Consider the following 14,017-nt stretch of genomic DNA (forward strand, 5'->3'; position numbering starts at 1 on the left):
TTATTAATGCATGTCTGCGCGCATTTCCTTTGATTATGTCGACAGAACACACCGGTGTTTAATTCACGGAAAAATGCATTGTCTCTTTCCATTTTCACGTGAATTTTCCCTATTTACAAATACTGCGACACGGGAAAATTTCAGCAGATGACGAACACAGTAACGTCACGGGCCGCGGCACTGAAACACATCGGCCGCAGGAAAGTGGATTTCTTTATCGCGCGCCACGTCGTTATATGTAGAAAATTAGTTTTCTCCGCAAAATATAAGTGCATTATTCGTAATCAGCGTCCTCGAGACCCTATAAAATCTGTGAAATTACAGAAATTTGAGGAGGTAGAACTATTGTAAAAAAATAAATAAATAAAAAGGACGAAAATAAAAGTAAATAATCAATAATGGGAAAAGTTATGAATTTATTTTTGTGAACTAAATATGCTTTGAATTAAATTGGCAACACAACGATCTGAAGTTTTAAAATAGCTGCGTACGCTGATAACACACGTTCAAATCAGCATAAGCATGTTATTATGGATATAATATTGAGAACCAGTTTAATTTATATTAGGCTTTTTGGAAATATAGCCAATGTCTTTGAGATAATTTTTTTATTAAAAAGAGATTGGATGCTACTTACGTTCTACCATTCTAGGCCCTGCAATTAGAAAGAAAATGGGAAATAAGAAACATTAATTGTGTAAATAAACATGTATGAAAAACAAACGCAAATTTCACTATTTTGTTTTATTTTCGTTTGTTAACTTTAATTAATCTCAAGGGAAATGATAAATGAAAACGATCTATGTTTATATAAGTATTAATCAATTTCGATTAATCAGTGGATTGATCCTGCAAAAGGAATATTTATCGTTTGAAATAGTTGAGAAATCTTGATCCAATTCGTGAGTTCGTTTCGCCATTTACATTTTACTTGGATGTGGAGCTCTTTCTCTGATAAATAATAAAATAACTAACAGAAATTTAAATAAATAACAAAACATTTAATTTGTAAATTCCAGACACCTAGTTCAAAAATAATTTTGCATTTGTTCAATGCCACAAAGGAAATACGGTTTTCAGCCAATACTTAAGAATATGAGTGGCAAGTTAAATTACACATAAACAAACACGTGTCATATCGCTTGTAAAAAAAAAGTTGCTCATCTGATTATATGCTAATTGGCTATGTCTGACGTTAAGTTAATAGTTATTAAAAATAATGAGTAATTACATTTTTGACACGTTTAAACGGACCCGAAAGCATATTTAGTGGTTCCCTTGTCTTTTTATATGTATTCGATTGATTTGATTAGAATTACTCATTGAAATGTAAATTTTTAGAAAAAATGTTTTCAAAAGATTCAAATGCTACTTACGTTCTTCCATTTGACGTTCTGAAATTTAAAAAATGTGAAACGTTATAACAAAATGTATAAACAAATGCAAGCATTGGTTAAATGTAAAAAATATTAAGATTACTACAAAAGCTGTGAAATTAAAGAAATTTGAGGAGGTAGAACTAGTCTAAAAAAATAATAAATAAATAAAAAGGACGAAAATAAGAGTAAATAATGGATAATGGGAAAAGTTATGAATTTATTTTTGTGAACTAAATATGCTTCGAATTAAATTGGCAACCCAACGATCTGAAGTTTTAAAATAGCTGCGTACGCTGATAACACACGTTCAAATCAGCATAAGCATGTTATTATGGATATAATATTGAGAACCAGTTAAATTTATATTAGGCTTTTTGGAAATATAGCCAATGTCTTTGTGATAATTTTTTCTATTAAAAAGAGATTGGATGCTACTTACGTTCTACCATTCTAGGCCCTGCAATTAGAAATAAAATGGGAAATAAGAAACATAAAAGAAACTTTAAGGGGAATGAGGTTAAGCTTTAAAATTAATCAAAAATATACAGAAGAAAAATAACTGTTAAGAAAATCTGTACAACCTTTACAACATGCCAAGGATTTTACCCAATGTGTATTTTCGCTATTAAATTCATTTTCAATTAAAATTTAGCGTTATTTATCTGATGTATGTTAGTTGAAAGATATTAAGAGACTTTATTACATTTACTAGCAGGGAGTCCAGACGTTTCCCGGGACTGAATAAGTATCAACGAATGTTCCACACTTCTAATACTTTTAGTGTAAAACTTCTCAAATGCACTTGTGATGTAAGGCTATATAAGTTTGTTAAAGTTCGTCAAAATTGGATGTAATGTAAACTTTTAGAAAAAAATGTTTTCAAAAGATTCAAATGCTACTTACGTTCTTCCATTTGACGTTCTGAAATTTAAAAAAATGTGAAACGTTATAGCAAAATGTATAAAGAGATGCAAGCATTGGTTAAATGTAAAAAATATTAAGATTTTAAAAATGCCCTTTTTATATTAGTCATTTATATGAGGTAAATTCTACACAAGGGAGGAATGTGACTATTGAGATTTATATTTTTTTTATCAATTCATTTACTTCTAATGTAAATAAAAATAAAGAAGAAACCTATCTGAGAACACCAGCAAATAGATTAAGTACATTTCTGTAAAATTTAAAACAGAAAAATCAGCCCAGCCGTTTCGTAGTTCATAGAAAATTAAACACACACACACACACACACACACACACACACACACACACACACACACACACACACACACACATTAAAAGACAAACTGCCTGTTATATATATAGATAGATATATATACTAAAAATCTGTTGTCAGTAATTTATAAGTTTGACTCGTCAGAAAAATTAACTTCCCACAATTTCTTCAGACGATTTATTACAGGTGGGAATCGTCATCACCACCAACAATATCAAAAGATTCCTAATTTAAGTCATTTTCCATAAAAACAGGGTGTGAATGAACCTCGACATTGTTTATAACAAGAACAAAATAAATTTTGCAAAGAATTGGTTGTTTTACGACCTATCAACTCTTTTCAGATTATTTAATGCTGAATGCAGTAATTTTCATTTTTTGGGAAAAAATTATGCGTCAATTTCTTTATATCCTTAATAAATTTATTTATGGTGTTTGGTTTTGTTGGTTTCTAGACTAAAACTATAAATTATTAATGCATGTCTGCGCGCATTTCCTTAGATTATGTCGACAGAACATACCGGTGTTTAATTCACGGAAAAAATGCATTGTTTCTTTCCGTTTTCACGTGAATTTTCCCTATTTACAAATACTGCTACACGGGGAAATTTCAGCAGATCACGAACACACTAACGCACGGGCCACGGCACTGAAACACATCGGCCGCAGGAAAGTGGATTTCTTTATCGCGCGCCACGTCGTTATATGTAGAAAATTAGTTTTCTCCACAAAATAAAAGTGCATTATTCGTGATCAGCGTCCTCGAGACCCTATAAAAGCTGTGAAATTAAAGAAATTTGAGGAGGTAGAACTATTGTAAAAAAATAATAAATAAAAAGGACGAAAATAAAAGTAAATAATCAATAATGGGAAAAGTTATGAATTTATTTTTGTGAACTAAATATGCTTTGAATTAAATTGGCAACCCAACGATCTGAAGTTTTAAAATAGCTGCGTACGCTGATAACACACGTTCAAATCAGCATAAGCATGTTATTATGGATATAATATTGAGAACCAGTTTAATTTATATTAGACTTTTTGGAAATATAGCCAATGTCCTTGTGATAATTTTTTCTATTAAAAAGAGATTGGATGCTACTTACGTTCTACCATCCTAGGCCCTGCAATTAGAAAGAAAATGGGAAATAAGAAACATAAATTGTGTAAACAAAGATGTATTAAAAAACAAATGCAAACTTCACTATTTTGTTTTATTTTCGTTTGTTAACTTTAATTAATGTCAAGGGAAATGATAAATGAAAACGATCTATATTTATATAAGTATTAATCAATTTCGATTAATCAGTGGATTGATCCTGCAAAAGGAATATTTATCGTTTGAAATAGTTGAGAAATCTTGATCCAATTCGAATAATAAACATGTGAGTTCGTTTCGCCATTTACATTTTACTTGGATGTGGAGTTTTTTCTCTGATAAATAATAAAATAACTAATAGAAATTTAAATAAATAACAAAACATTTAATTTGTAAATTCCAGACACCTAGTTCAAAAATAATTTTGCATTTGTTCAATGCCACAAAGGAAATACGGTTTTCAGCCAATACTTAAGAATATGAGTGGCAAGTTAAATTACACATAAACAAATACATGTCATATCGCTTGTAAAAAAAAAGTTGCTCATCTAATTATATGCTAATTGCCTATGTGTGACGTTAGGTTAATAGTTATTAAAAAAAATGTGTAATTACATTTTTATCACGTTTAAACGGACGCGAAAGCATATTTAGTGATCCCCTTGTCTTTTTATATGTATTCGATTGATTTGAGTTGAATGTCTCATTGAAATGTAAATTTTTATAAAAAAATGTTTTCAAAAGATTCAAATGCTACTTACGTTCTTCCATTCGACGTTCTGGAATTAGAAAATATGAAAGATTAAAACAAATGTATAAAAAAATGCATTGATAAAATGTAAAAATATTACGGTTTTAATAATTCTTTTTTAATATTACTTGTTTATATTAAGTATATTTTACAAAATGGGAGGAGTGTGACTATTGGGTTCTATTTTTATTCTCCTGTTAAAGCGTTTAATTTTATGGAGAATGTAAAAATTAAAATACATCGTTAAAAATGACCAAAAAATGTGACGATAAAATATACTCTTTACTGTTAGTCAATTACTGGAATTCTTAGAGATGAGTAATTTGTATATTTACTTATTCATTTGCGGATTACTATCCTCATCTTTAACAACTATAAAGATGAGGATAACAATCCGCAAATAAATCTTTACCGTGCTAATACATCTTTTGCATGCTAATACACCTGTAACACATTCTGAAATCTGTTTTCAGAAAGTATTCTTTTAATCAATTTAACTTTTAGAAGATCTTTCAATTGACGTCAGAATTAAAACAAAATACCAATAAAAGTTCAGTGGTAAAGCTTAGCAAATTGTCCTCTGAGAAAACATTTTTTCGCGTCAAATTCTTAATAGGAATAATTTTAGATTCAGTAACCGAGTAATATAATAATTTACCAAAAGAGTAACGGTGGGATATATAACGTAATTAATGTTAGAAACTTTAAGGCGAATGAGGTTAACCTTTAAAATTAATCAAAAATATACAGAAGAAAAATAACTGTTAAGAAAATCTGTACAACCTTTACAACATGCCAAGGATTTTACCCAATGTGTATTTTTGCTATTAAATTCATTTTCAATTAAAATTTAGCGTTATTTATCTGATGTATGTTAGTTGAAAGATATTAAGAGACTTTATTACATTTACTAGCAGGGAGTCCAGACGTTTCCCGGGACTGAATAAGGATCAACGAATGTTCCACACTTCTAATACTTTTAGTGTAAAACTTCTCAAATGCACTTGTGATGTAAGGCTATATAAGTTTGTTAAAGTTCGTAAAAATTGGACTGTTTCTTCTTTAATCGGAGATTTTCGATTATCGATTTTCGATATTTATCTGGTTCATTCCGACAAAATACTTATCTGAGAACACCAGCAAATAGATTAAGTACATTTGTGTAAAATTTCAAAAAAGAAAAATCAGCCCAGCCGTTTCGTAGTTCATAGAAATTTAACACACACACAGGCACACAAAGAGACAAAGTGACTTTTATATATATGTAGATATATATATATATATATATATATATATATATATATATATATATATATATATATATATATATATATATATACAAAAAATCTGTTGTCAGAAATTCATAAGTTTGACTCGTCAGAAAAATTAACTTCCCACGATTTCTTCAGACGATTTATTACAAGAACAAAATAAAATTTGCAAAGAATTTGTTGTTTTACGACCTATCAACTCTTTTCAGGTTATTTGATGCGTAATGCAATAATTTTTTTGGGGGAAATATGCTTCAAGTTCTTTGTATCCTTAAATATTTATTTATGGTGTTTGGTTTGGCTGTTTTTTGGACAAAAACTATTATTCTATTATTAATGCGTTTAGTGTAAGGTCAATATAACCGAATGCTTCCGAGTTTTTATAGCAGTAATAGACACTTTCTGCCAAATAAGTGCAATAATGAGACGCTGACAGAGGCAACTCATAATAATGTCCAGTGTCGTGTAAGACTGATTATCTCAAACGATTGAGGAAGTCTCACATGGTGGCTTCACTCAACTCAATTTGTCTTTATGGCAATCGGTTGGAATACGAATCTGTCAACAAACTGCCATATCATCACTTTCTACTGGTGCTACTACATTGGATTGGAATTCAGTGATGTCTACGGTCCCAAAAATGACATTGTTGAAAACACTGTCTAGGAAATGTGTTAATGTTTTATACGATAGACTGAAGTAATATTGTCGCTTTTCTATAAACTTTGCTCTGATCCTTATCTTCTTTTCTTTCTGTATAATATATAAAATTTGGTTTGCTGAATTTTCTAAAGTAAATCTATTTGCAATATATCTTACAAATTTATACAATAAATAATAGAAATTTAAATAAGAACAAAACACTTTATTCGGAAATTCCAGAAACGTGATAAAAAAAATGTTTCCTTTGTTGAATGCCTCAAATGGAATTACAGTTTTCAGCCAATAAAATTAAGATTATGCATGGCAAATTAAATTACACATAAACAAACATGTTATATCGCAAATAAAACAACTTACATATCGCATCCCATATTAGCGACTTGTATTTTAAGAACAGAAAACTTTCAGGCCGTTTTTCTCATGGTGTTTAAGCAAACCAGTTAAAGGATAGTTGCGAACCGAATGATGTCTAGGGTCGAAATTGTGTAAAGCTTATCCTTCTCATATAAACCTTAGTCTAATACTAATCTTTTTCTTTTCTTTTTCTGTAGTATATAAAATCAAGTCAGTCGACTTTTCTAAGGTAAATCTATATTGGAATACATCTGATAAATATATCCAATGCAATTCGAAACCTTTGGTCCCTGATTATGGTAGATTATACAAATTTAAATTCCAATCAATTTTATCGATTACATATTCTACCCGATCAGATAAGTGGCTCTCAATTGAATATTGTGCAAGATTCATTGTTTACTTGTCGCTTATTTGATTATACGTCATTTCGCTATGTGCAGCGTTAGATTAGTACTTATTAAAAAAATAATGAATTACATTTTTGACACATCTAAATGAATCCTAATCCATATTAAGTAATTGCCCTTTCTTTTTATACGCATTTGATTGTTTTGATTAAAATTCATTATTGAAATAAAGTCAGTGATTTTTGAGAATTTGTGTTTTTAAAAGATCTTAATATTACTCACCTTCTGCCATTCGACGTTCTGAAATTAGAAAATAGGAAATATAAAATATATTAGGTATATTTTAAAAAAGTAAGGAGTATAACTATTGGGTTTTGTTTTACTGTTAATTCATTTATTTTTAAATAAGATTGTAAATAAAAATAAAACAAGATATTTCAATTGATATCAATAGTTAGAATTAAGCAAAATACTAGTAAAAGTCGAGTGTGAAGTTTAGCGAATTACTCCCTCCCCCTCCATGCCCGAAATAATATTTTTAGTACAAATTTCCAAGAGAAAAAATTTGATAATTCAGTAGCCGAGTAATCGTATAGTTTATCAAAAGAGTATTGGTAAAATTTATGAAGAAGCAAAAGTGAAATATATAGCGGAAGTAATGTCATAATGAATCTATAATGGGAAAAATGTTAACCATTAAAGATAGCCAATAAAAATACAGAAGTACATTTGAGAAAGATATCTCTTTAGGAAATCTTTAATTCTTTTTTACAATATTCCAAGGATTTTATCCAGTGTATATTTCTGTTAAGTTCATTTTCAATTAAACTTCATCTTATTTATCTGATGTATGTTAGTTCCTAAATCTTTTTTAATTTCAAAGATTGGGATATTTTTTTAATAAACATTAATTGAAAAATATTCAGATGATACTTACGTGCAAGTATACGATTTCTTTCTTGTTCTGTTGTAAAAAAAAAAAAAAAAACAGAAAATTAAAAAAAATTTTTTTATATCATTTTCTCATAACAAGAACATAATAAATTTTGGAAAGAATTAGTTGTTTTACGACCTATCCAAATTTTCAGGTTATTTAATGCTGAATGCAGTAATTTTGTGAAACATTTTTATCCTTCAACTTCTTTATATCCTTACATATTGATTTATGGTAGTTGGTTTGATTTGGTTGTTTTCTAGAAGAAAACTGTTGCCTCTGTTTCTGTAGAAGATGATTGAGTTTATCAAAAGGGAAAAGAAAAATTAACATCAATGTCTGGCGCATTTTATGTCAGGAAGCCAGTATCTTCGGACAACTTCAGCTGGCAGCACCATCACAAAATTTGTATGAATAAAAATGTGTTGTAGTGTTGTCTATATTAAAAATGATTTTCTTTTGATCAAATGTGACATGATTAACGCGTGAATACAAAGTGAGTGATGAAATTATGTCTATTTCTCTCACATTCGCTTGACCTATCAAGATAGTCACTCCCAATTACCTCTATAATGTTGGGATATAAACCGGATGTGACACAAAACAGCACTAGTGATATATTCCAGAAAAGCACTTTATTATTTGTACCCACATCGCCCTATGAAATAATAATTTCATAGGGCGATGAAAATTTTGTAAACTATTTAATCTGGAAACGTAATTACGTGAATTGAAACATGTAGAATGTTCTATTTTTAATGAATTTAGTTTAAAGACAATATTAACGAATGCTTCCGAGGATATGTAGCTGTCACAAACACTGATATTTCGAATCTTTCTGTCAAATAAGTACAACGATGAGGTGCCGGTAGAGGCAAATCAACTGACAATGTCCAATGTCGTGCAAAACTGATCACCTTAAACGATTGCGAAAGTTTCATATGGCAGTTTTCTTCAACTCCACTCGTCTTTATGGCTATCGGTTGGAACACGAATTTGTCACAAACTGCCATATCATCACACTCTGCTAGTGCCACCACATGTGTAAGGTTTAGTGTCGATTTTGTTTTTGGCAAAGGTGTAAATGTATCGACATATCACATTTCATATTAACGTCTGAGAGTTTCAAAAAGAAAACATTGTCAGACCGTTTCTCATCCTGCTGTTAAAGCAGACCATTTCAAGGATTGATGGGAAGCCAGCGATGCTAAGAATCCAAAGGATGACATTGTTGAGAGCAGCTTGTCTAGAGACTCTGCCAATGCTCAAGCTATATGATAGGATGAAGTAATATTGTTCTTCCTCTATCGATCTTACTATAATGCTAATCTTTTATTTCTGTTTATTATATGAATTAAGTTGGTCGAATTTTCGAAGCTTAATCTATATTGCAATGCATCTGATAAATTTATACATAGTCATTACTATCAAGTACAATACGGAAATTTTCGTCCCTGTTTTTTTAGATTATACAAATTTAAATTTCAATCATTTTCATCGATTACATATTCTATAAGACCAGATACGTCGTTCTTCATTGTATATTGTGCAAGAGTGACTGTTTATTTGTTACAGATAAAAATACAACTTGGATCAAACAATGATTAATTGACTATCGCCATTTTTTTTTTTTTTTTTTTTTTTTTTTTTACACAGTGATCACCACTTATCAAGGCCCGGAAGCCACTCAGGGATAAGGGTTATTGCAAGTACATTATGTTAGTGAGGAGATTTGCTGAAATGTTTACTTAAGGGGGCGGTTCATTAGGAATTTGTTAACATTGGACTTGAAGACATCCAAGTTGTAGTCCGGAGGGAAGCAGGCAGACGGAACAGAGTTCCACAGGCGTGCAGTTCTAACAAAGAAGCTTTGTTCATGGAATCTGCGTTTTGATTTAGGCACAGATATAGAGTGGGGGAAATTTTTCACAGTGGATTCAGCTAGACGGGTGTTTTTCGTGAAAGATTGGCGAGGGGGGACCAGACATTGGAGTTCAGACGAGCATCTGCCATGGAAATAACGATAAAACAAGGACAGGCTCGCAACGTCTCTTCTGTGGGAGAGAGGTGGCAGGGTAGAGAAAAGGGCATTCCCCACTAAGCCACGAAGTCTATTTTGTACTCTGTCAAGGCAGGATAGGCTGTTTTTAGCAGCTCCTGCCCAGATATGGCAACAGTATTCCATCCTTGGACGTACTTGGCTTTTATATAGATAGAGTACCCTTTTTATAGATAGAGTACCCTTTTTACACTGTACCTTGATGTGAACTTTTCTCTGATAAATAATACTATAAATAATAGAAATTTAAATAAATAAATACGAGACACTTTATTTGTAAATTCCAGAAACATGATTTTAAAATAACTGTCACTTGTTGACTGCTAGAAAGAATACGCTTTTCAGCAAATATAATTAAGAATGTGTAACTTAAATTACACTTAACAAACGGTATTCAATGGCCTTCCTTTTTTTCTACCTGAATTCGATTGATTTAATTATATTTCATAATTGAAATGTGACTTTTAGAAAAAAAAAGTATGTTTATAAAAGATTAAAACACTACTTACCTTCTGTCATTTGACGTTCTGGAATTTAAAAAAATGGCAAATGGTAAAACAAAATGTATAAACAAATGCAAGTATTTGTTAGTAATAAAAAATCAGATTTTAAAAATGGTATTTTAACATTAGTCATTTATATTAGGTCAATTTAAGGGAGGAGTATGACCATAACGTTTTAGTTTTTGTTAATTCATTTATTTTAAGTTCAAGTGTGAATCAGAAAGAAACTTTTGATGTCAAAATAAAGCAATGAAAAGAACGTTTCATAAACTATGAAACTATATTGCTGGAATCGAAAAAAATATCTCAATAAATACAAACCTCAGATTTACTTAATGAATCTAGCATTGAATGGTAATCAATCTCAAACACTTTCGTTTTTAAGGAAAGAAATGGACTTTACTTCTTAGAACATCTTTCAAATGGCATAAATGGTAAGAATTTTAAAGATATAGGCATAAGTGTAAAGCTTCTCAAATGCACTTGTGATGTTAGGCTGTTTAAGTTTAACTTTTGTCAAAATTGGACTGTTCCTTTTTTAATACGATTTTTTCGATTATTAATATTTATCTGATCCATCCCACACAAAACCTATTTGAGAACACCAGCAGATAGATTAAGTACATTTATGTCATACCGCAAATAACACAACTTACATATCGCATCCCATATTAGCGACTTAGATTTTAAGAACAGAAAAACTGTCTGGCCGTTTGTTATCATGGTGTTGAAGCAGACCAGTCAAAGGATAGTTGCGAACCCAATGATGTCTAGGGTCGAAAGGACGACTTTGTTGAAATCTCCAACTACATGATAGGGTGAAGCAATATTGTCGTTCCCATATAAATCTTACACTAATTATAATCTTTTTTCTTTTCTTTCTGTATAATATATAAAATTAAGTTAGTCGAATTTACTAAGGAAAATATATATTGCAACGCATCTGATAAATCTATACATGTCTAATGCAATTCGAAACCTTTCGTCCCTGTTATTTAGATTCCAATCAATTTCATCGATTACATATTCTACTCGATCAAATAAATGGCTCTTTATTGTATATTGTGCAAAATTCATTGTCTGCTTGTTACATGTAAACAATACAACTCTGAATGAACAATGATTAATTAACTATCCCCGTTTACATTTTACTTTGATGTGGAGATTTTCTCTAATCAATAATACAATAAATAATAGAATTATCAATGAGAACGAAGCACTTAATTCGTAAATTCTATAAATCTGATAATAAATAATTTTTACTTGTTGAATGCAAGTAGAATTAGGAATATGTATGCCAAGTTAAAGTACGCATAAGAAAACACGTCATATCGCAAATGATGCTTATTTGATTATACGTTATTTGTTTATATGTGCGTCGTTAGATTAGTACTTATTAAAATTAATTAATTAAATTTTTGACGCATCTAAATGAATCCTAAACCATATTTAGTAATTGTCCTTTCTTTTTATACGCATTTGATTCTTTTGATTAAAATTTATTTTTGAAGTATAATCAGTGATTTTTGAGAAATTGTGTCTTTGAAAGACCTTAATATTACTCACCTTTTGCCATTCGACGTTCTGAAATTAGAAAATAGGAAACATTAAACATAAAACATGGAAAGCGTTATAACAGAATATATATAAAATGTAAGCATTAGTCAAATGTAAAAATATCAAAATTTTAATAATGTCTTATTATTATTAGTCATTTATATGAGATACATTTTACAAAACTAAGGAGTATAAGTATTTCGTTTTATTTTACTGTTAATTCATTTACTTTTAAATAAGATTCTAAATAAAAATAAAACAAGATATTTCAATTAACATCAATAGTTATTATTAAGAAAAATACTAGTAAAAGTCGAGTTTGAATTTAGCAAATTACCCCCTCCCCCATTTTTTTCAGTACAAATTCTCAAGGGAAAAAATTTGAGAATTCAGTAGTCGAGTAATAGTATATTTTATCAGGAGAGTATTGGTAATATTTATTGCTAGAATTTCTCAAGAAAGTAACGGTTGGATATATAATGGAAGTAATATTAGAATCGATAATGGGAAAAATGTTAACCATTAAAGATAGCCAATAAAAATGCAGAAGTGCATTTAAGAAAAATATCTGTTTAGGAAATCTTTAATTTATTTTTACAATATTCCAAGGATTTTATCCAATGTATCTTTCTTGTTATTATTATTTTACATTAAACTTCATCTTATTTATCTGATGTGTGTTAGTTAATAAATCTTTCTCAATTTCAAAGATTGGGATATTTTTTTAAATAAATAATAATTGAAAAATATTTCGATGACACGTGCAATTCCACGATGTCGCTCTTGTTCTGCTGTAAAAAAAAAACAACAAAAAAAGGAAAGTCTTTTTAATCTAATATTTTTTTTTCTCATAACAACAGCATAATAAATTTTGCAAAGAGTTGGTTATTTTACGACCTATCAAATCGGATGTGACACAAAACAGCACTAGTAATACATTCCAGAAACGCACTTTATTATTTATACTTACATAATAAATTCGTAAGTGCTATTTTTAATGAATTTAGATTAAGGACAATGTGACCGAATCCTCTCAAAGGTGTGTAACTGTCACAAACACGGATATTTTGAACCTTTCTGCCAAATAAGTACAACGATGACGTGCCGGTAGAGGCAAATCAACTCATAATAATGCCCAGTATCGTGCAAAACTGATGGACTCAAACGATTGCGAAAATCTCACATGGCGGCTTCACTTAACTCACCTCGCCTTCACGGTAGTCGGTTGGAACACGAACGTGTCATCAAACTGCCATATCATGACACTCTGCTAGTGCCACCACATGTGTAGGGTTAAGTGTCAATTTTGTTATTGGCAAATATTAGCAACTTGGAGTTTACAAAAGAAAAAAAAGATTGCCAGGCCGTTTGGCATCCTGGTGTTGAAGCAAACCAATTAAAGGATCATTGGGAATCCAGCGATGTGTAAGGTTCAAGGATGATATTAGGTCAATTCTACACAAGGGAAGACTATGTGTGATTAGAAGCTAAGAAAAAACAAGTGTTACCCCGTTGCTAGCTGGCTTAGACCAGCATGCAGCTACATACGGGAGGCGACACCGTAGATGTGTGCAGTGAGACCATTAGAGAATGGAGGCAGATGAACGGCACATCTACATTGGTAGATCTAAAATCTGCCTATTTGCGATTCCAGATCAGTATAAAGTTTAGCAAATTTTCCTCTGAGAAGATCTTTCCAGGCAAATTCTCAGGGGAATAATTTTAAGATTCAGTAGCCGAGTAATATTTGAATTTATCAGAAAAGTAATGGTAGAACTTATTAGGAGAGTAATGGTTGAATTTATAAAGAGAGTAAGGCAACGGGAGTAATGCTAGACTCTATAAAGGGAGTAATGTTAA

At 30.3% G+C, this 14,017-nt stretch overlaps 1 protein-coding gene across 50 annotated transcripts in view; it reads right to left on the minus strand.

Moving 5' to 3' along the window:
- The window catches only part of LOC145303484 (uncharacterized), a 578,993-nt gene that overhangs the window by 31,835 nt on the left and 533,141 nt on the right, over positions 1 to 14,017 (minus strand). For 21 of the 50 annotated variants that reach the window (XM_080144904.1, XM_080144905.1, XM_080144871.1 and 18 more), the window contains 10 exons: positions 12,167 to 12,184; positions 10,607 to 10,624; positions 8,042 to 8,068; positions 7,387 to 7,404; positions 4,477 to 4,494; positions 3,723 to 3,740; positions 2,283 to 2,300; positions 1,819 to 1,836; positions 1,377 to 1,394; positions 638 to 655 (listed from right to left, as the gene is read on the minus strand). In XM_080144904.1, coding sequence (XP_080001030.1) covers positions 638 to 655; positions 1,377 to 1,394; positions 1,819 to 1,836; positions 2,283 to 2,300; positions 3,723 to 3,740; positions 4,477 to 4,494; positions 7,387 to 7,404; positions 8,042 to 8,068; positions 10,607 to 10,624; positions 12,167 to 12,184 — 189 coding nt within the window. The remainder of the gene's footprint in view (positions 1 to 637; positions 656 to 1,376; positions 1,395 to 1,818; positions 1,837 to 2,282; positions 2,301 to 3,722; positions 3,741 to 4,476; positions 4,495 to 7,386; positions 7,405 to 8,041; positions 8,069 to 10,606; positions 10,625 to 12,166; positions 12,185 to 14,017) is intronic. The other 29 variants (XM_080144875.1, XM_080144870.1, XM_080144891.1 and 26 more) reach the window with 9 other exon arrangements.

This window comes from Euprymna scolopes, chromosome 19 (assembly GCF_053919585.1).
Source record: "Euprymna scolopes isolate OS-2025 chromosome 19, ASM5391958v1, whole genome shotgun sequence".
Lineage (NCBI taxonomy): Eukaryota > Metazoa > Mollusca > Cephalopoda > Sepiida > Sepiolidae > Euprymna > Euprymna scolopes.